Raw genomic sequence first — 24913 nt, forward strand, 5'->3', positions numbered from 1 at the left:
TGGAGACTACCATGCAGGTGCGGGGCCGATCGCTTCCATTGGCATACAATAGGTCAGCATGTTGGAAGTTTAAGCCCCTGACTGCCCCACCAGCAACCCACGGTTCTTGTATGAGGTATATAAATGTCTTGCAGCTATTGATCCGACGACTGATTAGTTCAGTCGCCGCTTTACAATGCTGCAAATTTACTTGGGAAATGTGGCACCTCATCTACATTTCAGATGTAAATGCCGGGGGCTGCATGTCCCCTTCAATGGTTTTAGGAGCCGACACTTGTAACGTGACGGTCCCCAGCCCATAGTAGAGCCGGCAACCCGATTTTTCTCGAACCTTCTTAACATCAGGTTCGGGCCTATCGCCTCTCGCGTATCGGTTCTCTCTCCTGTTTTGCTGCCTAGCAGCATCCAGGTGGAAGTGTTAAGGTTCTTCTGTACACCAAGTTGTTCCAGAACCCCGACGCCATTTTGTTCTTCTGGAAGCCAGAGAAAGCACTTTTTGATCGATGGAAACTCAGAGACCCTTTTCAAGGTTAGTCGCGCACCCTCCCACACATCGTTAAGGGAGGAGCAGCACTGCATGAGCCACTCGTTCGTGTCTTCGTCGGCAAAGTTCAGCCGTAACAGTTTACGGTATATACCTACCGACTCAAAGCAAAGCTTAATGCCTTGCGCGGACGTAGTCCTTACAGCTAGGAGGAGTTTCCTCCTAAGTTGTTCGCACTGCTCAGTATCGTAGCCGGATGGATTAGAGTCGTCATACAGGACCCATCCATCGGCTTCGATAGCCTTGACTACAAGTGAAGGCCTAGCCGTTGCCGGCCGAGCCCTCTTTGCTGCCTTTTGTGTCGAAGAGTTAGGATCATCCGCTGCCGCTTCGGTTTCCCCTTAGCCGCAGGTACCCCGAACGCTCCTTTCCCTCTCAACCTTGGCACAGCTCTTTGGCTGTGCGTTGCCCGGAGGCGGTTTGCCCGAAGGCGGTTTGCCCGGAGGCGGTTTGCCCGAAGGCGGTTTGCCCGGAGGCGGTTTGCCCGAAGGCGGTTTGCCCGGAGGCTGTTTTCCCGGAGGCTGTTTGCCCGAAGGCGGTTTGCCCGATGGCGGTTTGCCCGAAGGCGGTTTGCTGTTCGTGGACAGGTGCTTACCCATGGGCAAGACTTTAGCCCCAGCAGGTGGCGCCGATTGGAGCCTGGGGTCAGGAGTACTGATAGAAGGGGCCTGCTTCGGCTCGTCCGTTAAGAACTGGGTCCCAATTGAATTGGTTCCCACTTGAATAAGTGGGGAGTCTGAGTCTAGACTCAGGTTCTCCATCGATGAGCTCAGAGTTACCCCTTCACTCGGGGTTGGATCGTCACGATCGAAGTTTAACTGTGTTTGCTTAATAGGTTTATGTTTTTTTGTTTATTCATAGTTGGCTGCCATGGCCTCAATTTTTTTTCTTGGAAAGTAAGTCGATCTCCGCAGAGCCCCTTTTTGCCGAGACAAGGCTAGTTGAAACTGGGGGTCGCTTGGCACCCAGAATTCACCGTTTACGGTCACATCTTAACCCCTGTGACCATTCAGCCCTCGGCACGGTAGTCACACTTTGGCTTGGGGTTTTGATTACCGCTTGCACACTTTCACGAATATTTTTTTCTAAATTAATAATACATTTTTCCGTTTTTTTTTTTATTTTGCAGAAAATGGGTGGTTGGCGTAAAATGTGGTTCGTTCTTCAAAATCATCTTCTGCTTTCTTACCCAACGAAAGAGGAATATGATAAAGGCCTAGGAACCTTCAAGGATGTTCTCAATTTAGTCCCTGGGACCCAAGTTCGACCATTGGGCGGATTTCGATTTACCATAGAAACAACAACTAATACAATTTATACTTTCGTGAGTTCCGCTTATTATATTATATAACACATTTGAGAAATGGAGACGTAAAATTCTTTTGATTTCTATTTTAGCGTTGTGATGACAGCAAAACTTGTACGGGGTGGATTACTGCATTATTGGAAAGTCTCTCAATCAAACCTGAGCCAAAACCGAAGGAAACTATTGTTGAGTGAGTTGGATATTATTCATTATCTCGTACTTTATAGAGTATACTTATTATTATTATTCTGTTTTGGACATCCCCTCCCCACTGCGTCCTCAAAGAACTATTGTGCCCCTTTTATTGGCCATAGTGCACCTATTAACTATAGTATGTCAAGCAATCCTATAACCGTTAAGAAGTCTTTCAACTTTGCATCTGGTATTAAGTATTTGCTCAAGTGCCCGGATCTGCTTTGCAGAACTGCCGGAAACTATCCCAGAACATGGATAGAGGTTTCAACATACTCCGCACAGAACCTGCAGGCAGTGTCCGTAAATATCCCTAGCTTCCCTGGGTGGTAATTTAATCGACAGTGACCAGTGAGAATTCTTACTATGATTCGGAGGTTCTTCTTGGTATCCCCCAATAAGCACCCAATCCCAGACTCGCCCAGTATAGGCCCCTTTCATTTTTTAATGTCGTAGCCATGAACCCGTTTCCAATTCCACAGAAAGGTTCTGGCCTGTGTAAAGGCGTCCCTGCTCCTTTATTAGCTAGTTCGTCCGCTGCCTCATTGCCTTCCAACCCAACTGGCCTGGAACTCAGAGTATCCAGATCTTAGCCGAGCGTATTCAGTCTTTCAAGGCATTCCCATACCAGTTTGAGTTCGTCTAATTGGACCTAAGTGCCTTGATCGCTGCTTGGCTGTCAGTCAGAATAGTGATGTTTGGTCTCATGTAGTTCCTTTAGAGATTAAAGGAGGCACATCTGCCTATTAAGAATATTTCCACCTGGAATCTGCAAGTGTGGTTGCTCATTGGCTCCAAGTACATCTTCTTAGGACCAACAACTCCGGCATCCGCTCCCTCTGCTCTGAGGGGTCCGTCAGTGTACCAAGTAAACAGTTGCTAGTTTAAGTCGTATGCCACGCTCTCCCAGTTTGCCTTGTTACTCCAACGTGTGTCAAATTTCTTATCGAAGTGAAACCTCATTGTCATGTTATCCCTTGGTATCAATAATTCGGGGTACCGTCTAGAAAGAACGTCATCATCATCTTTCGATTTAAGCAGCTCCCCGCCTCAGTGATACCTCCAGCCACTCTGAAGATTGCCCTCCTTGCCTGCATCTCTATGTTCAGATAGACAGGGGTTAATCCCAGAAGGACCTCCAGGGCTGCCATTGGGCATGTCCTCATTGCCCGACTGATACATACGGAAACCAGTGTTTGGAGTTTGCATAACTCCCTGACTTGTGTGTTGAGTTCAGTTCTTTCTGACCAGATTACGGCTCCCTTGGTTATCATTGGCCTTACTCTTGCAGCGTATATTAAAAATAGTATCTTCCGGGTGCAGGTCCTGCTATGGACACCATCATGCTATGGACTACATCTGCAAGTCATCTCAGAGCCCTCGTAGCTTTCCGAAATAGGTCTTACAGGGTAGGTGTAGTTGTGGTCTAGCGTATTTCCCAAATATTTCACTTCTGCTTCTCGTTTCACTTTCATGTCATGTAACCTTATGGCTCTCAGGTGATCAAGCTTGCGATTCCTAGTGAGTGGTACTATAATCGTTTTGTCTAGATTGATGGGCAACCCTTCCTTCCTACAACAGGCACTAGTATCCCTTAATCCAGTTTGGATTTTATCACATAGGCTATCCTCAATGTGTTCCGCGTAACCCTGGACCTGTATTCCAGTATTTGTTAGCTCGTCCAGGAGTTCGTCCACTACCATACTCCGCATAATGGAGTGATATAGTCCCCGCCCTGTGGACAACCTTGAATAGCATTTATGACAAAAAAATTTTGTCCATCCGGAAAGCCAGGGTGTTTCCCACTCCCTTGCGGATCAGAACATCTTGTATCTCTGTGTCCCATATGTTATCGAACGCTCCTTCAATATCCAAAAACGCTCACAGTGCTATTTCTTCTGTTTCTGTTAAATCCCGTACATCCATCGGCTGACATAGAACATTTTCGGTTGTTCGTCCTGCCCAGTATACTGATCTGGGGAATTACGCTTTAGAGCGTTGTGTATGACTATCTCCAACGGGGTCTTAAAGATTTAGGATGAAAAGGATTTTTTTGACCGCTTTCGGAATAAAGATCACTTTTGCCCATGCCCTTAGTATATATCTTAAAGCTTTGCTGCCCCTTATCACCCTCAAAAGAGACTCTAAGATGATTTCTAGGCCTCTCTGGTTTAGTAATGGGAAGATGCCATATACTCCCGGTGTTTTCAGTGGTTTAAAAGTCCCCGCTGCCCACCTTATTCTAGCTTCCGGACATACCTCCTTTGCTAGTTCCTCATTCTCGGTCAATATCCCATCCTCTTTCTTCAAACAGACAGAAGATATTACCCGTTTTTGGCTGTAGCTTTGTAAAGCCAGGTTGTTTCTGTGGTTTGTTCGATCCCTCCACAGATTTCGCTAAAGCTGTTCCGTTTTGCTTCCTTGATAGCGTTGCTTTACGGAGTCCTCTGCCCGGGGACTGGCCCCGTTAGCCTTTGTTCTCATTCTGGTTAGGTTCCTATTCCACCAGGGTACACCCCCAGACGATTCAACTGTCTTAGCCGAACAGTTGGCCCCATATGCGTCAATGACGATGTTAAGGTTTTCCACTACTGTTTTTAATTCCAGTTGGCTCCAGATGTCACTGCCCCCTTGAAAGAGAGCCATGTTGCTGCTCAGGTGCGTTGCATAGCAATCTCAATCCGTTCTCCTGGGATTCCTTATTATTCTTTTTATTCGAATCTGATTATTCTGTGATCAACTCAATTCCTGACCAGCGCGTTCATTAGAGTATTGCCTAGAGTTATGTCTAGTGCCTTCTGTCTAGTGCTGGCCACAAATGTTGGAGTCTTCCCTAAGTTATATATTTCTAACTTATTGACATCGTAGCCGAAAAGAAGTGGTAACGCCCTCTACTTACCGTACTTCACCAGTTTAGCAACTAGCTCCGGTGGGATCCGGATGTCGTAGGAAGTAGCCCGATACCACGACTGCCTTTTAAGTGCTCCCCCGGCTTCCAGTCAGCCACAAGGAATCCGAGCAGGAAACCTGAAAGACATATATTTGAAATTATGTTTAACACTTAAAGAAGCTCTTGGTTTTCCGCAAGAGAAGTCCCAAATTACCTGCATGCTTCCTTGACGACCGTAAATCTGCCCTTGTACACCCAGGGCTCCTGAGCGAGCACTCCAATGTTCTGCTTGGAACTTGCCCTTGCAGTTATCGCACATGCAGCTTTTGCATGGTGGAGGTTTATTTGGGGTATCTCAGTACTGGCCGATTGGCCAATTGGCTCCATTATTGTTTGGAGCTCTTCTCCACTGTCGGAGTATTACCCTTCTTCTCCGATACGTCGCTTTCCTATACGTCACTGTCCCTAAACCCTTCGGGAACCTCGGTATGCTTTCATTCGGTGTCCCCTCAGAGTTGTCTCTTCTCGGTTTTTCCCTGTGCAAATGCACAGGTATGTTGCCAAATCGATCGTTAATATGGAAAGTCCAACGTTTGATTAGCTCCAAGGATCGGTCACCTACCCCGATCGTGAAAACTCTACCCTTGCCCTCCACTTTGCTTCTGACCCCCCATAATCACATATGGAGATCCTCATTCTGAGCGATTAAGAGGTCCATGAGATCTTTCGTCTCTATTGTTGTTGCTTTCGGGAGAAACACTGTCACCATGTGTCCTCCTGGTATATCATCCCCAGCACATGTTGACAATTCTGCTCCTTCCCAGCCTGGCAGTTTAGGAACTACGATCCTGCGCCACTCTGCAATGTCTTCTGTCGCCCAGTATATGACCTGATCGAAGGCGTGTCCCGGTGAACACAAGCTACGCGGTCCGTCTCTCCCCCTATAAGGGTAATATCTATAGTTGAAAAAGAAGACGAGTCAGACCTTGCCTGAGATAGAGTGATGGCGTAGGTCAGGACACCAGATAGATTTTAAGAATATCGAATTGGTGGACCGGGCAAAAACGAGATGTCTAAAGTTCCTTATTAAGAAAGGCCTAGACTGGATACCGGTTGTTGCGCCGCTGATGACGGTCAGTCGAATGCCCTTGACCGCATCAACATAGCTAATGGCAAACTTCCTGATTCCTGCCTTCACTCTTGACCTACCCGAGTTTTCTCCTCTCTTGGGATCAGGTTTGGATATTTTGGGAGCATTCCCTTTACGCTGGCTCCACTGCTCCCCTCTTTTTTGGCTCCAACAAAGCTGGTGTAGGTTTGTCCTGAACTTTCTAAGGGGCCTGTTCTGGTTTCAGGCTTTCCTTCAGATAACCCATTGATCTCAGACGTGCTTTTGCTTGTCTCTGCTTTTTGAGCAGGGATCTTTGTAGGTTGTTGTCCTCGCAGTATACCAATGTTGGCCTTGGATCTACTGCTTGACGTCCCAACTTCTCTCTTCTTGGGTGTAATCCCCTGGCTCTCAGTATATGGGAGATGTATCTCCGCCTGGTTGACCAGTTTGAATGCGGTATGGGGTCCCACTTGTTTTGAACATATTGAGACGAAAGCACTGGTAATGAAGCTAAAGAAAAAAAACATTTTTTGGCTTCTAAATAAATATTCTAAGCTGGGATCTGAGTACCAACGCTTAATCTACAGAGTCGTCTTAAAGGCATTTCTGGGTTTCAGCGTGCAAATCTAATATGAAGTTGCTGTAGAGAGGTAGGTTATTGTGGACGATCACCGACGATCAAAGAGACCTTATCATTGTGGCTGTAAGGACGTAGATATCATTCCAGATGGCGAAGTTTAAAGGAAGGTTAGCCCCTCCATACACACAGGGAAAAGAGGTCGTCTTAACAGCATCTACTGCAAAGTCCAAGTCAGTTACAATGCCCCTAATGGAGAAAACGGCAGTGAAAATCTGAAGAATGAGGAAATACATTAACAAGGATAGAGGAAACCACAAATGGAAATTTCCACAAACAGCTCTGCTTGTTTCCAAGGCATACGTCCAAGGTATCGTACGTCAACCGCACCTATGTGCCATCATTAATGGTTTCTGGCAATATGGCTGAGTTTTCACAAAGACTTTTCTAGTAGCTCCCTTTTTACATAGGGTCAACGACTATAAACCAATCCACACACCTGATATGAACTGACATGAAAGCTCGATTTTCCGGAAGAGAGCTATAGGCCGCTCATGCAACTATCCCATATCACAAGCTTGTATAACCTTTGATGCATCTCATTCTGCATAACTACACGGCGTTAGGTGTGTTTAGCCGATGGTGCAGAAACTACAACAGAGTCCTCTGACTAGTGGCGAAGCGAGGACTTATAGTAGTTCCAAAGACGGGCAAAAGATTCACGAAAAAGTCCGCCACCTCCTCCTTTAACCCCTTCCATATCTTCTTTCATTGGAAACTTTTTCCAACCATGTGCACCTTCAGGGAAATGAGCAGATCGTAGGTAGTCTGAAGGTGTCAAGCCGGGGGTCCAGAGGTTGCTTCGTGCTTCGTGGCGTCATGTGAGGTCTGAAATTGTTGTGCGACAGGCAGCCTTCCTTCATCAGTATGCCCCTCCTTTTATTCTGAATCATCCTTTTCAAATTTTCCAAGGTTTTCACAGTATCTTGCGGCGTTGGTGGTGTGAGCCAGATAAACCATTAAAATTGTGCCTTTATGGCTAGTGATGTCACTGTTGAGACTAGTTTTGGTTCCAGACATGTAGTGGGAAACAGGGTTAAACAGTGTTTGCTTAATTATAAATCTCAACTGGAGTTTTTCCCTTCATAATGAGGTAGTGGATGATAGCTTTTCACAACGAGGTAGTAAATGATAACGCAGATTCGGGTATTGGCGGGAAATTAGATTCTTTCAAGAGTCGACCCTAGGTCAACCGTTTACAACATACTAACCTCGAAGGGGTATAATTTTTAAAGGAAATGGACAGGCTATACGGCAGTGGTACCAATATGCCAAAAAAGAACTTTCTCTAAGGTCTTAAGAACCCCAGTACACTTTTTTTTTGGGCTTGCCTTGTAGTATATTTTACGACAAAAAAAACCGAATAAATTTTCTAATTGTTTAGACATGTTGGGTTGGGGAAAAAGTAATGTCGTATGTGTGATCGAATTTTAACGCTTTCTTTAACATACTTAGAATTATCCGATTTAAGTCAAATATGCGCCGTTTTGTTCGCAAACTTGTTGCCATATAGAAGGCAACTCCATTATCCCCCTCTTATAACCCCCCCCCCCCCCCTCCCCCACCCTCCTTATTTGCAAAGAAAACTCAGGCAGCCAGTTTTTGCAGCCTCTTTTGAAGCGAACTTAGTAGCACCAAGAGCGTTTTGCATGGACCGAAAGAGATGGTAATCACTTGGTGCCAGGTCCAGACTATACGGTAGGTGCGATAGGACATCCCATCCGAGCTCCCGTAGCTTCTGGCAGGTCATCAAAGATGTGTGAGGTCGAGCATTGTCCTCGTGGAACAGAACACCATTCCTATTGACCAATCCTGGCCGCTTCTGGTCAATCGCCTGCTTTAAACGGTCGAGTTGCTCTCAGTAGAGGGCCGAATTGAGGGTCTGGCCATAGTTGAGCAGCTCATAGTGGATGACTCCCTTCCAATCCCACCAAATACACAGCAAAACCTTTCTGGCCGTCAATCCGGGCTTGGTGATGGTTTTGGCCGGCTCTCCGCGCTTCAACCACGATCTTTTTCGCTTGAGATTTTCGTACGTGATCCACTTTTCATCACCAGTCACCATCCACTTCAAAAACGGGTCGAATTCGTTCCGTTTCAGCAGTGCATCGTAGGCGTTGATTCGGTCCATGAAATTTTTTTTATGTCAACTCGTGTGGCACCCAAACATCCAGCTTTTTTTGGAATCCAATCTTCTGCAAAAAAACGGTTTTATGGTCCTTATGCAGTTCCTGGCCAATCGAGCGTCTACTTGGATGATTTCGACGATTTTATCGGTTTCTACGACGATTGGCCTACCAGCACGGGGTGTATCTTCGACATCCACTACACCAGAACGAAATCGATCGAACCGACGCTTTGCTGTGCGCATCGTTACAGTATCGGACCCATAAACTTCACAAATTTTTTTGGCCACCTTCGTTGTATTTTACCTCTCAGATAGTAAAAATAGCTTACACCAAAATACAAATGGTAACGGACTGCGGATTATTCAATTAGAAGGGTCGCACGAAATGGTTGTTGAAAGTACCTGGTTTGCGCGGCAAACAGTCCACAAAAATACGTGGGCCTCTCCAGATGGGACCACTTTCAACCAAATTGACCACGTGTTGATCGAACGCCGCCACCTCTCAGCCTTGATGAATATCAGAACATATAGGGGGGCAAATATAGACTCGGATCACTATCTCGTTGGCATGGTGCTCCGAGCTCGAATAACAACACCACCTAGAATCCCCTCTGACAATCAGGTGAGAGTTAACACTGAAGCCATCCACAACACAGCTCTCCGCAACACCTATAAGAGGGAAATGGATGCCGCAATAACCGCAGTCAACAGAGGACCTGGAGATGAAGCATCTACAAATGATCTTCTCAACCACCTGAAGAACGTTATCATGGATACGGCCACAAACATACTTGGCCCCAGTAGCAAAAGGAGTCGGAACGGTTGGTTTGACGATGAATATAAGCTAGCAACGGAACGGAAGAATGCCGCATACCGAGTAATGTTGCATTCTCAAAGAACCCGGGCACGCGCAGAGACTTATCACGAACTCCGTCGAGCGGAGAAGCAACTTCACAGACGGAAAAAGGAAGCTTGGGAGAACCAACAAGTCTGTGAGCTTGAAAAGTACAGGGAGCAACCGCACCAGGCGCGGAAGTTTCACCAACAAGTCAGCAGGATGAAGGAATGGGATGGATGGGAAGACCCAGTGGAATGCGTGGCGGGATATACGGAAGTCTTCTACACCGATGGCTCAAAAACAGAAGAGGGTTCTGGAGCCGGAGTCTACCTCTCGAATAAAAACGAGAAGTGGGCTTTTCCTTTGGGACAATATGCAACGGTTTTTCAAGCCGAAGTTTATGCGATCCTAAGGGTGGCAAACTGGGTGATTGACGAGCGGTTGAAGGGCAGGCGCATCGCAATCTGCAGTGACAGTCAAGCTGCACTGAGGGCATTGAGCAGTCCTTTGATCACCTCGAAAATCGTTCAGGAATTCAGAAACCGTTTGAACTCTATGTCTAGATTCAATACGGTGGAACTACTCTGGGTACCTGGCCACTGTGGCGTAGAGGGAAATGAAATCTCGGACGCTTTAGCGAAAGAGGGGTCAATCTCCCCTATGCGGGACTGGAGCCAGCAATTGGAGTATCAGTAGCATTGGCTAAATCTGCTTTCAAGAACTGGGAACAAGTTTCCCATAATGACAGGTGGCAGAGCCTAAATGCTACTCGACACACCAAACTTTTCCTGCCAGAACCGAACATAACTACCGCAAAGTTTATCCTGTCGAAAAGCAGGAGGACTTGCAGGTGTATTGTGGGCATTCTGACAGGCCATAATTCACTAGCTGGGCATATGTTCAGAATAGGAATTACCGAAGATAATACGTGTCCCTCTTGTAATGAGGAAGCGGAATCCACGGAGCATTTCCTATGTGAATGTCCCGTCTATGGACGCATCAGGCATCAGATCTTTGGTGCCGATGTCCTCCAATTCCGACGGGTAGCATCACATCCACTAACGGAAATCCTGCGATACGTTAACGAATCCGGAATATTCCATTAGACGGGGGAGGCGAGTACAACGGGCCAACATGGCCTGAGTGCTCAGAAGCTGTAGCTTCTCCCCCACCATACACATACACACAGCAGGATGAAGCCTTATACACTTCGATGCTCATCCTGCCGAGACAAAGAGAGAAATCTGATTTCCGACAGGAAGGGGGGGGGTTAAGTACTTTGATGAGCTACTGAACAACCAGAACATCGGCGAGTTGGAGGTCCCGCCAACTGAAGACGACGGACAGATACTGCCACCACCAAGTTTAGGAGAAACAGTCCGTGCAATTCATCGGCTAACAAATCATAAGTCGCCAGGAGCCGATGAAATTACATCCGAATTTGTTAAATATGGAGGCGACCAGTTACACCACGTGGTTCAGCAACTTGTGCTCAAGGTGTGGGACAGCGAATCAATGCCTGACGTTTGGCAACGAGGCGTTATCTGTCTCATACATAAAAAGGGAGATATCACGCGGGCAGCGATTATAGAAGTATTACGTTGCTGAGTACCATCTATAAGATATTCTTCTCTATCTTGCTAGGCCGGATAGCTCCATACGCCCAGAACATCATTGGCCCATACCAAAGAGGCTTCATTCCAGGCAAATCAGCAACAGATCAGATTTTCTCTCTGCGGCAAGCGATGGAAAAACTGTTGGAATATGGACAATAGTTGCACCATCTGTTCATCGACTTTAAAGCCGCCTATGATAGCATAGCCAGGGTAAAAGTGTACACGGCCATGAGAGAATTCGATATCCCGACGAAATTAATAAAACTGACTAGGCTAACCCTGACCAATGTGCGAGGCCAGATAAAAGCAGCAGGATCACTCTCAAGACCATTCCACAGCAACAACGGTCTACGACAAGAGGATGCCCTATCATGCGTCCTCGTTAACCTGGCCCTCAAGAAAATGATCCGTGCTGCTGCGGTACATGCAAGAGGTACGATCCTCTTTAAGTCCACCTAACTACTGGCCTATGCTGACGATATCGACATCATGGGATGAACCACCCGAGACGTACAAACTGCCTTCATCCAGATCGAGCAGGCGGTAATCGGCGCGAGATCTTGGGCTGCACATCAATGAAGGCAAGACAAAATATATGGTGGCAACGTCAGCACCGGAGACGAACCAACCAACAACATCAAACCGCACTGGTTAAACAGGATGAAGAGGGATAGGAGAATACAACTTTGAGACCGTTGACAATTTCTCCTATCTAGGGTCGAAAATCACAACCGATAACAGCTATGATGATGAAATCCGCGCACGGTTGTTGTCAGCCAACAGAGCCTATTTCAGCTTACAAAACCTGTTCTGCTCGAAACATCCCACCAGCTCTTACTGTACAAGATTATGATCTTGCCAGTCCTCATGTATTCCTCGGAAACTTGGGTTCTTAACAAGAAAAATTGCGAACTCTTGGCCGCGTTCGAGAGAAGAATCCTCCGAAGAATTTTTGGTCCCCTACATGCGGATGGACGATTCCGTAGCCTACACAATGACGAAATCTATGAGCGATACCATGACCGTCCGGTTGTAGATAAAATCCGGCTCAATAGGTTACGGTGGGCGGGTCGCTTAATCCGTATGGATGAGGATGATCCCACCCGGAAAGTCTATAAGGGCAATATCTATGGTAGAAAAAGAAGAATATCTATGGTAGAAGAAGAAGACCCTGCCTAAGATGGAGCGATGGCGTAGGCCAGGACGCCAGACAGCTTTTAGGGATATCGAATTGGTGGACCTCGGCGCAAAACCGGGATATCTGGAGTTCCTTATTAAGGCAGGCCTAGACCGGATACCGGTTGTTACGCCGTTGATGATGATGAGGTAGTAAAAATGTAAAATATGACGAATTTCTTCCTTGGTGGACTCCATCTTTGACGCGCTATAACTTGAGACTGAAATGTAGGATCATAAATCTGTCAAAGAGACACCCGTAGCCCAGATTGTCGTCTTCAAATCGCCATATAGTATGACCCGATGCGATAAGTACAACACAAGGTATGTTTAAGTGTTGCCATCTATTGACAAAATACGACATTAATTTTTCCCCAACCAATATCAACATTGACAGCAATTTTAGCGAAACCAAGCCATACTTTGGATTTAATCATACATTTTTTTTTTTTAAATTTTTAATATTGTTTCTCTTTGATATTGTTTAATGCATAATATATTATTTGAGTATTACTTTCTTTTTAGAAAAATTCCAAAATTCCATACCTCCTTGAATGATATCAGTGAAGTTGAACCGAAGGAAGTAGTGCGAACGAGTACAAGTTGTGAGTCAATTTACCAAATTAAGAACGACACCTTGAACCCAAAGTCACCCAAAATTCCGATCGCCCAAAATACGGCCAGAATATTGGAGAGAAACGGAGTGCCAACAAAAAAGATGAGTAAATTGCAGCAAATCGACGAAGAAGTCGAGAGTCCCAAAAGGTAATTATTATAAAACTATACCTAGCGAAGTAGACTTATACTACCACCATTAGAATCTCATTTCCTCAAGCGCATATCCATGGAGCGGAAAGGAAAGATAAAGTGTCTCCTCTCGAAAATCCGAACCCTCCAAAAACTGCATCTTAACTTCCATATTTTTAATTTTTCCCTCAAACACACAATGGACTATCATCGTCCGAAATGACTCAACAAGCGCAAAGTCTTTGCTTTTAGCAACATCATTAAAACCGTCTGGCAATCTGGTTTCAAATTTCAGACTTCATTCAGAAATCTGTTTGTAGAAATATAACGTATCTAACGTACTCATATGGGGTATAGTTAGCTAGCATGGATGAACCCTCTGGCGGCTGCGGCCATGTGCATCACTCGTTTGTAAGATTCATATGAAACCACAACGTTCTACAAAGAAGCGACAAACGAACGAATGAACGAATAAACGACACCAGACATTCTGGGAGGCTGGAGTATGTAACAAAAGTGCCATATGCAAATGTCAGGGGATACCACTCAATTCACTGAAACGTAAACAAATACTCCGGGACTAAATGGGAACCGTAGTATTGGGCAAATATTTTTTCCATCGTTACGTTGTTACGATGTAGAATCTTCTAGCGTACGAGGTACTACCGCTTTGAGAAATTAACCCAAAATTGCAATCAGAACCACAGAGGACGATTAGGCGAAGGACACTTCGGCAAAGTGATGATAAGATACTATATGGCCTTCCGGTTCAGTGAATTTATTACCACAACGTCGAACATGCGCAATACTTTCCTTTTACCATACAAATTCAAGCAATGCGCCGGGAGATGAACCCTTTGTAGTCTTATTGGAGGCTTCCTGGTAAGCATCCAAAATTTTCTTCTTGTTTAGGCTTTTCTCTGTTCGGTAGCAGAGTCTCCATCGAATTCGCCATTTTTCTCGGTTATAGGCATGGGCCGGATGGAGTTGAAAGGCTTTCGAATCACTGTATCCAAATATCATTGTTAAGGTTGACCTTTATCGACTTGGATATTCAGGCCCAACTTAGTGAGCTAAAGCCAATTAAATGGCTATACCATCGAGGGGACCTCTTTTACAAAACATAGCAATATATTAGGATTAGCTTGATTGAATGAATTGTAAAGAGTATTGGACTCCAGCAACGGTGCGTCACGGGACTTCCAACTAAATACCTCCCTATCGTCAGAGAGCTAACGGTGAGCCGTTTGTCACATTACTTCGTGCTAGCCCTCGAAGTCTCCTGTCTTGGGGAGCCTTCAAACCAGGAAATTCCTTTCACCAAAGGCAGGGGAGAAGTGGAAGGGAACTGTCAGTTCAAGGAACCCTTATCATCCGGCTCCTTCTCCGGTCAAGCTCTAACTTCTTTGCAACGAGAAGAATCCGAACGTAATGCGCAACACTGCTCCACCTATCAGCGCTCTTCACCATCTCCTCGACAATGCTGTCTGGAGAGTGATCCCCTGTGTTTAAATAGAACTATTAATGAATCCCATCCCGCCTTCCCTAAGAAAAAAAGGTGTGGTGAGCGTCATCCACAACTTCAGAGACAGTTCGATATGCAGACGCCACCCGCAAAGCTCCCCGTCTCTGTATTTGCGCGAGATGCTTACGATATACCTCCTAGCCAAGAGTTTCAGCCCATGCCTCTGCACCGTAGAGCAGGACAGATTGCGTTGAACTCATCAAGAGACGTCGCCTGCTAGACGTAGGACACCAATATTTGCTAAAAGCATAGTTAATGCCGAAACTCTGACTGCAGCCTTGTTCACTGCTGGTTTGATTTGCTCGAAAAAGTCCATCTTGGAGTCAAGAGACATTCCAAGGTACTTTACAGTTGGTTTAAACTCGATTATCGACTCGTCGATATGGAACGCAGGGTCAGAATTCTCTTTTTAGTCAGTATGACTACTTCGGGTTTTTCCAGTGCAAGGGTGACACCATGAGCAGTCATCCATCCGATTACCCGTCGCATCAATATGCCAAGTCTGCTTTACACCTGTTGGACAGTGCGTACAGCAACAAGCGCCGCGACATCATGTGGAGAACCAAAAGCTTTAGAATGGATCCCTACGCTATCCCCGACACGACCTCCGTCCTCCTCTGACCCTCTAGCATTTTATAGAGCAGGGAGCAGTTTCTCAGATAGTCCCTCAATATTCGTAAGAGACAATTCGGCACGTGGAATACATTGTCTAGTTTGCCTAGAATGTCTTTCCATCTTACGAAATTAAAGGCGTCTACAACTTACATGACAGCGTCAACTGTGGATCTCCCTGCTCTAAGACCGAACTGCGGTAAGGATGAGTCTCCAGCAGCGCGTATCGCTTCATCAAATCTACTTTTAATGAGCTTTTTGAGCATTTTCCCAGCAGTGTCAAGCATAGAAAGTGGGCGGTATGAAGACAGTAACTCAGGCTCGACTTTCCCTTTGCTGATCAGCCCAAGTTTGACCATCTTCCATCGAGAAGGGAAAATTCTTTCTTTCAGTCAAGCCTTGAATGCACCGAACAGTAGGTGGGATGGGATACCATTGGGTCCTAGCGTCTTCCTGCTGTTCATAGAGAAGACTGCCTCTTCCAACTCTTTTATAGAGAAAAGTGGGCACTCTTCGGCAATCTTCACCTCGACGTCATCATCCCGTTTGGGGTGCGCAGGGAATAGTGACCGTACAATGCGTTTCTTCTGTTCGCCCTCAAATGAACAGGGTTTCCACAGAGCCCTGACTTTTCAGTCCCCACGGATCCCCATTCACCTCGTCGATCTAGTGAGCAGCGAGCTTTACTACTGTTCATTGCGGTGCGGAGTCTCTTTTCCGCTTATCTAATCTCTGTAGTTATAGTGCATGCCCCCCTGCACTTAGACGTTGTGTCAACCGGCGAAGTCTGTGACACTCCTTCTGGAGCTCTGCAATCTCCACCGTCCACCAATACATAGAAGGTTGGATTCCCTCCTCGGCATCGAAGCTCCATAGGCCGTCTTTATCAGGTTCATAACTGAATTTACGACAGTGTCACCTGCAGCGCCTCCACTCCCAAAAGTACCCTCCAGCGCGACCCCACCCGTTCCAAGACTTTCGATAAACCTGCCAGTGTTCATCTTCCCAACGTTCCATGCACAGAAAAACCGCGGAGTGGCGCACACCGACAGTTTGTGTCAACAACTTTCAGGGTACCGTATTGATGGTTGCTTGCTGAACTCGCCACCCGTCCACCAGCGACACCAGTGACTCCGACGCGAAGGTTACTTCTGGAATGTTTCCTTCGCAGTCTGGGTACCGGAAGTTGGGCCGGATCCGGTTTTTGAAACTACAAGTCCTGTTCTTGCTGCAATTTCGAGGCACGCCCCATTCGAGCGCCCTGACATTGAAGTCACCTCGACCGGGATCCGCCCCTTTGTGCCCAAGATAGTCTCTTCCAAAGCATCAAGCCTGCGTCGAAAGTTCGGCATCGTCTCCTTCGGTATTATAAATAGACACTGAAAAACGTTACCCCTACATATAGAATCCAAACAAAGACGTCCCCTCGCCTTGGGCAAGAACCCTAAGGTGAGTGCCGTACCGAACTCAAATGGCAGCAGTGCCTGATATATCAGGGTGCCAGGAAGCTGGGTCCTTATTTCTGTACTGTTCACTGATGAACACTAAATCAGCTTTGGTCTCCGCAGCGAACTCGTGAGTGGTTATAATCTGGTATATATTGATCTGAAGAATGCGAATGCTGGTCGTGTCCCAGCTCTTTCCACTTCTGCTCTGAAAACTGGACATCGCCCCGAGTCCGCAGTGTGCGAAATGTTCTCATCAGACGTGCTATAGTCCCTGTGTAGGACGCAACTCTCCTTTTTGTTGCTGGAGAGATCTTCATTCCACGACGGTGGCAGTGTCTTCTTGCTGTATTTAGCAGGGCACGAGACTTTAAAGGCGGTATCGAATGTTTTTTCCTGAGTCCCAACCTTTGACCAAAGTTCGTCTGTTGTGCCAATCTTGCAAATTTGAGTACCGGAGAGTTTGTTCTTAATTACTTGACCAAACTTTCTCCAGTCGATCCTCCAGGAGTCCCTTAAGGGTTTGGAGTCCTCTGGACGAGATCTAGACTGAAAAGTGTCCAACTGTGGTCTAAGATGGATCTCTGATCAGACACCCTCCAGTTCTCCACCTCAAGAATCCCATTGTCAGTTAGTAGGGTGATATCAAGGACCTCGTCCCTATTGCCACAGTTCTTTGAGCTGGGGAAATGGAAGGTTGGTGTACTGCCCCTGTTACACACCGATAGGTTTGAAGTAATAATAAAATCAAAGAATGACCCACCTCTCTCGTTGATTTCCGAGCTGCTCCAAAGCGCATGTCTTGCATTGGCGCCGCAACCTAGCAACAGGTTGGCTTTCTTTGCTGCTATGGTGCTCGTCAAATGTCATGGTTCTTCTGGCGGAGCTGATCTGGTGAGCCATGTAAGCCATCAGCCTCCACCTGCTTCAGTTTGACCACGACTTGGTCGCTGGAACTCAGGTCCGGACACAGAACAGTGTGCAGACTCTTCTTGGCGAGAACACATTCTGTAGGTCTCCTGTGCGTCCTGTGCTGTGGGATAAATTAAAATATTTGCTTTGGAGCCCTTTGATGGTTCGATCGCCTCCGATCGATGCCTTTCTCTAGGAGAAAGACAGGCAGATAAGCCGATGCGCACTTTGAGTGCTGAAGATTCATCTGCGTTACCCTCGGCATGATCTGCTTGCGTGAGGGTTCGTCAGTCCCCATCGGACCGTCGATCCTCATCTCCTCCAATAGCTCGTTGATGGCATCGATTGGATTCAGGTTGTCGTCTGGTTTTGCAGAGAGGAACACTTTTACCTTCGCGTTCGACTCCGAACCGCACTTTATAGTCTAACTTTTCCAATGCGTCCAAGCACTCTCCGTTTATACTGAGCAGAAAAGGTTGACTCTTTGTCTGGAGTTTCTCTTCCTTGATAACAATCCAATCGTCCATGAGAATCTTGGTGTTTTGAAGGCGCAGGAATTGTACGAGCTTGTCCTTATCCATGCGGATCTTTGACGACCAGATGCGAACGACAAGTCTTCTGGGAATCTCCTCGTAGGGGACGACTTTGAGATTTACCCCCTTCCAGGCATCACGTGGAACCCACGGTACACCTGAGAGGAATCAAAGCAGGGGATAGACCCCGTATGTTTGCTTTTGGCTCAATGACTATCTCTGACAACCTGACCTGAACACTGGTCCACACCTCCGGCGTTAGTTTGGCGCTAGCGCAATTACCATCCGCTCGCGCCACACGTAAGTGGTTCGTCAGCTGGTTGTTGTTCGTGGCTCGTCAGCTGGTTGTTGTTGCTTAGCGTCCGGGGTCTTGCCGACTCTACTCCGCTTGTGATCTTGTTCGATCTCGTCTTGAGATCGATTGAGTTTAAGAGCGGTGGGCTTCACCATCTGCTCGTCTGTCAGCGCCTTCCTTATACTTAGCAATCTTGCTGGGAATATGATGGCCTTCTGGTACTGGCTCTTGAGCAAGACACCAGCGGACCTTCGCTTCTTAGCCGGTTTCCGGTGATCGACGTTCTTGTCGGTCTTTACTTTTGAGGGATCCTCTGATGTCGAGGGTTTCGGGTTAGTAGTACTATGTCTGTGGTTCCAGGCTGGAAACCAATAGTTCGTCTGCCGCCTGGCTCCGGGAGGTCCCTGCAGTTGATTTCAGTACAGTGCTGCTACGGCTGGCACCACGTGTGCTGTTGTGGACGGCTACTGTCTTCTGGTTGGATACGAGCAGCCCATCCTCTGATGATGCGCCTGGCACCTCTTCTTCTATCGTCGGTTTATTGGGATGTTCTTTTAATAATTTAGTCTGTCTATGGAAGAATGTTCACCCTAGCTAGCCCGGCCACCAGTATAAGGGTCTTATTTGCAACTGAAGGTGCCCAAGAGCTCGCATACTAAAGATCAAGCTCCTCATCGGCCACGCAGCCCTCGGCGTACGCTGTTCTACCTTGGCTTGAAGCTCTATTAGCACTTTCTCCAGTATAGTGAGGAAGATCCCCGGGCTTTTGCTTCGGCTCATCACTCTGCGAGATCTACTTGCCCCTAACACATGACCAGCAGACAAGCAGATCCTCGTCAGTTGGATGAACCTTACTCCCAGGCCGGCCCGTGTGATTTTGAGACCGCTTTCGAGAGTATGAACATGGAGTGTGTCGTGAGGTACCTTACGCAGGAGAGGTTTGGTTTGAAATCCATTCCGACAACTTAACAATTTTTGCTTTCGATCCTGAGGTACTCCCCTAACTCTTTACACTGGGATGCGGTTACTGTCAGTTGTCACTGTCTGTCTGCCTGTCTGTCACACCCAATTTATTCGGAAACGGCTAAGCTTATTATCACGGAATTTGGTAAGAACATGGAGTTTGTGAATCTCTTTACATACAGCGAGTGGCACCTTTTTTTGTGTTGTGTTTAAGGGGGGAGGGGTTCTTTTTTTTTTTTGTGCGTACACAGAGGTGGAAAATCTTAGAAAGACACGTCCGCCGCAGCTCCGCCGCCCGAACGGCGGAACTACAGTGGGCGCGTGTGGGATTCACACCCACTTAAAACCACCCCCGGTCTCTTCAGCCCCAGCCCCGCGGGACCACCATTGAGGTATTACTTCGCGGGGTAGGTTTGCTCTTAGGCACTCATCCTTCTCCTATTTGCAGCTTTCCTCCTTCTTTGTTCCTTCAGCAACTCCTTCTGCATTTGGATGATTGCGGAGCCAAGCGCAAGCCACTTCTCCTCGGACTCCAGCATCTCAGTAACCAAGCTCTCCGGGGTCCCGCTCCTGCCCAGCACCTGGTTTAAGCTCCTTCTCTCCATCGCAAATCGTGGCCAGTGAAACATCACATGCTGTGGATCCTCCGGTATGCCATCGCATCTGGGACAGTTCGGAAAATCATCCAACCCAAAGCGGTGCAGATACTGCCTGTAGCAACCACCGTGTCCCGTGAGGAACTGGGTAATGTGGTAGTTGGTCTCCCCATGTTTTCGCTCAAGCCACACCCTAATGTTGGGAATGAGCCTGTGCGTCCACCGACCTTTCGTAGACTCGTCCCATCTGCGTTGCCAGAGATCAAGCGACTCTGACCTTGCCGCATTTCTACGCTGTGCATGCCCCTCCATATGTCTTGCATTGTACAGGACATTCATTTCTTTGGCCAGAATGTCAACTGGGATCATGCCTGCCACCACCAACACTGCCTCATCTGATGTGGTTCTAAAAGCACTGCAAACCCTCAAAGCCATCCGTCGGTAAACCGAGTTCGCCTGCTTCCGTCTCTGAGAGTTTGCAAGCGCCTCTGCCCACACAGGCGACGAGTAGAGCAGGATGGAGCGCACCACTCCGGCTAGCACCAACCTCCGGCAATGTTTCGGCCCACCAATATTTGGCAACATTTTTGCAAGTGCCGTGGTGGCACTGGCTGCCTTTTGGCATGCATACTCTAGGTGTTCCCTAAAACTCAATTTGGTGTCAATTATTACCCCCAGGTATTTGATAGTCGGCTTTCATACGACCGTATGTCCACCGACCTCCACTTTTACAGTGTTATTTTTTCTGCGTTTCGTTATTAAGACCGCTTCCGTTTTCGCGCCCGCCAAGGTCAGCCCGGCCTTTTCTAGCCAGGACTTTACCACTCTCACTGTTTCCGTTGTGTAAACCTCCACATCTTCTGGATGTTTTGCTACAACAACCACAGCTAGGTCATCAGCAAAGCCGACAATCGTAGTCCCCTCTGGGACGGGAAGAGCAAGCACCCCATTATACATGAGATTCCACAACAGGGAACCAAGTACCGATGTGGTACCCCGGCTGTGACAATGTACTCTTTGGGGCCCTCATCCGTCCCGTACCAGAGAGTCCTCTCTAAGAGGTAGTTTTCCACGAAATTCGCTAAGTATCCGGGGAAACCTACGTCAGCCAACGCTCGTTTAATTCTATTCCAGTTGGCCGAGTTGAATGCGTTTTTGACATACAACGCCACCACGGCACAGCAGCCGCCAGAAATCAGTGCACCTTTTGCCAGGTTTACCACCATGCCAATTGCGTCCACCGTAGAGTGGGCACGTCGGAAATCAAACTGGCGTTCCGACAAACCTTTGCTGGCTTCGACGATGGGCAGGAGTCTGTTGTAGATGACTCTTTCCATCATCTTCCCCATTGTATCCAACAGGCAGATAGGACGATACGACGCTGGGTTTCCAGGTGGCTTGCCAGGCTTCGGAAGCAACACCAACTTTTGCTGTTTCCACTGGGCAGGAAATATTCCTTTTTTTAAGCACGCCTCGAAGGTGTTGGCGAAAAGGTCTTGCCTAGTCTTCACTGCCAGTTTCAAAGCTCGGTTGGGGATGCCATCTAAACCTGGGGCCTTGTTGTCACCGAACCTACCACATATTTCCCCGCAGCTCCTCCACAATTACAGGCGGTATTATGCCGTCATTTAGCTGGACAAAAATTTGCCTTCTCTTATTTTCGTGGTGAGGGAGCAGAGTGGTAACAATCTGTTTCAGGAGGCGCGGACAGGTCACCTGGGGTGATTTCCGCAGCCTTTTCATCACCACTCTGTAAGCCTCGCCCCAAGGGTTTATGTCAGCATGGTCGCACAGCTGTTTGAAGCAGTTCTTTTTGCTCCTCCGAATGGCTTCCTTTAGGCGGCCACGCAATTGCTTGTGTGCCTCCTCTCGACCGTTGCCACCGGGTTTTCCCCTGAGCCTCTGGCAAAGCCTCCTTGCCCGAAAACATGCGGCTCGCAAACTTGCGATTTCGTTGTTCCACCAGTAGTTGTGTTGCCTACTGGGGAGCAATCGCCTTCTGGGCATAGTAGCATCGCATGCTTCCGTCACCCATCGAGTGATCTGGGTGGCTTTCTCTCCAGCCGTACCATTCAGGGATATGTCGGATTTGAGCACTGCGGAAAACGTGTCCCCCTCGAAAGCTTTCACTGTCCAGTCAAGCATACCACCCGGCATTCTGCGAAAACTCTTTTTGGAGCTCGATCCGCCCTTGACTCTATGCAAATTGCCTGGTGGTCGCTGTGAGTATAGTCCTCACTGACATGCCAAGCGATTCTGCTGGCTAAAGTGGCACTCACGTATGTCAGGTCCACTATAGACCCCAGGCCCCTTCCCCGGAAAGTGTACGAAGACCCAACATTCGCCAGTACGACGTCCAGCTACGCGAATGCTTCGAGGAGAACACGTCCCCTGATATTAGTTATCCGGCTGCCCCATTCAAGAGCCCACGCACTGAAATCGCCTCCTATTATGATCGGCCAACGTCCTCTTGCATCCAAAACAAGAGCAACAAGCATCCGCTCATACTCGACGAGTGTAGCGCTGGGTGGAGTATAGCAGCTGTAGATGTGGATGCCCTTCACCTTCGCTCTGATGAAGCCCTCCTCCGGGTGCTCCATTATTTCCTGGAAGGCTTGTTCTCCACAAGTCCATAGCGCTGCTTGTCCCGTTTGGTCTTTGACGCAAACGCTATCACCGCGGTTTCGGCATGGTTCACTTAGTATGGCCACATCGATGTTTTTCTCGCGGATGGTTTGCGCGAGTAGATCCTGCGCCGCCTCGCAGTGGTTGAAGTTGATTTGTGTCAACCTCATCTGCGATTTGTGCTGAGGGCTCTCCTGTATTCCGGGCACCTGCTGCTACCCGCAATGTGGCGATGGTCCACACCCTCCTTTCCTTTGCACAGTAGACAATTTGGGTCAGCTCCGCAGTCCTTGCTGATATGGCCTTCCACTCCGCATCTCCTGCATTGCTTTGACCTGTCATTGGGGTTAGTGCATGACTTCGTAATGTGACCAAAGCCAAGGCATCTAAAGCACCGTTTTAACGCCACCTGTTCCCTAAGGTGACACATAACCCAGCCTATTCTCACTCTCCCTGCTGCTAACGGTTTGAATGCGTTCTCCACTGATAGGCTGGTGATGGCGGTTTGTGTCCCCCATAGGCTTTCCTTACCGTTTTCACCACTGACTCTTGTAGTCCGGCAAGATCGAACTGTTTCTCCAACGCTTCGCGAACCTCCTCTTTCGTCGTGATTTCATCTATATCTTTGCAGATTATAGTGATCTCCGGCCTACTAGCTCTTATGTCGGCTTCCTGCCCTAAAGTCTTCCCGATTTGGCTTAAGAATTTGTCCGCGGTTGCATCCTTGGATTTCTTAAGTTCCAACATAAGATCTCCCTTCTGCGATCGTCTAATGCCGCTGACGTTGTCTCCCAAATTGGTGAGTTCGGGGTCTGCCTTCACTTTCTTGAGAATGTCGGCGTATGACCCTTCGCCCCGTTTGGAAATGAAAATCATCTCCGGTCTAATCTTCTTCCGATAATTTCTTTTCCGCGGTTTTACCTTCCTCCAAGCTTCCGCATCCGCCTTTGAAGGTTCGATCCCTTTTCTCGAGGTAGCCACTGCAGTATTTTCACTGGCAGCTTCAGACGTACTTTTCATGAGCTCCGCCTTTTTGGGAGTTGAGTCCTTTTTTCTTTTCGGGGTTTGCTGGCCTGTTGAGTCATTCAGCTTCTCGCGCAGCCTCTTCCCCGGTTTCTCCCCTTTTGTGTATTGAACCGGCGTTACTTGAGTTGCCTGGTTCACTTTTCCAATCGGCGACTTCCCTACTCGTTCATCCTGGGCCTTGCCGTACGTCAAACGGATGCCTCTTATCATGGCTCTTATATTTTGGTGAATGTTCCTGCGCTCCTTTATAAACTCACACAGCTCCATGATCTTTTTACCGAGGGCAGTAAAGGCACCTCCAGACTGATCATTGCCCAAAACATCGCTCGGGTGAATCGGCGTCAGTGATTCTTTTCATCGAAGACTCCCGCTATACGCTTCCCACTGGGGGTAGCGATCGTGGGGCTTGTGCCCCGTGTGGGAGGAGATCTGCGAAAAAATCGAGCTCCTTCTGAACGGATCCATCACTGGAGCCAGTTCAAGTTCCTCCCGTACGCTTGTAACATTAGATGCCACAGTAGCCAAGGTTCCCACTACTGAGGCACTGCGGTCGTTGGATATCGACGGCCGGGAGGCCGCTTGCTCACTCCCAAAAACCGCCGGTACTGGGTTTCCGAAGCCCTGCACCGTAACTTCATTCTTCTTCTGCTCCTCCATGTTTGGTTTTATTTCTGACACATTCGCCGAGCATTCCCTTATCCGCACGAAGGGACGCGCCTGATGGGAGATTTGGCAACTCCACACAGGTACGCGAATATTTTCCTAGAGAGCTACTTTGATTTTTGAAATCCTTAAGGATATTTGAGCCGTCTGTGATCATGTATCCTGGCGAATAGTCATTGGCCTGAAAGTTTGTCATGCCCAATTCTTATTGAATGCCATTTAACCCCATAGCGTTAATACATCCCCAACAAATAGACGCTACAATACCCTTAAACATACCTACATATCTAGATATATTGCCAGGACATGCACACAGAACACGCTACGATTTTACGCAAGGACACGGTATATTTTTTGTTACTACTCGCGCCGAAAAAGCAGATTCATTTCTCTGTGGACTGGATTAAAAGCAAACCTATTTTTGATGTCAATTGCTATAAAATGGGAGCCCGTCAGATTACGTGGTTCTCCACTGAACTTCATGCATATATAATGCAACTTAATATGAAAATGGCGAGGTGTTAAAAAGGGGA

At 47.6% G+C, this 24913-nt stretch overlaps 1 protein-coding gene across 2 annotated transcripts in view; it reads left to right on the top strand.

Annotated features, from left to right (window-relative positions):
• Window positions 1-24913, top strand: part of LOC119657990 — a 132628-nt gene that overhangs the window by 75987 nt on the left and 31728 nt on the right. For both annotated transcript variants that reach the window (XM_038065207.1, XM_038065208.1), the window contains exons 3-5: window positions 1674-1868; window positions 1943-2040; window positions 12964-13203. In XM_038065207.1, the coding sequence (XP_037921135.1) occupies window positions 1674-1868; window positions 1943-2040; window positions 12964-13203 (533 nt within the window). The remainder of the gene's footprint in view (window positions 1-1673; window positions 1869-1942; window positions 2041-12963; window positions 13204-24913) is intronic.

This window comes from Hermetia illucens, chromosome 5, assembly GCF_905115235.1.
Source record: "Hermetia illucens chromosome 5, iHerIll2.2.curated.20191125, whole genome shotgun sequence".
NCBI classification, from domain to species: domain Eukaryota; kingdom Metazoa; phylum Arthropoda; class Insecta; order Diptera; family Stratiomyidae; genus Hermetia; species Hermetia illucens.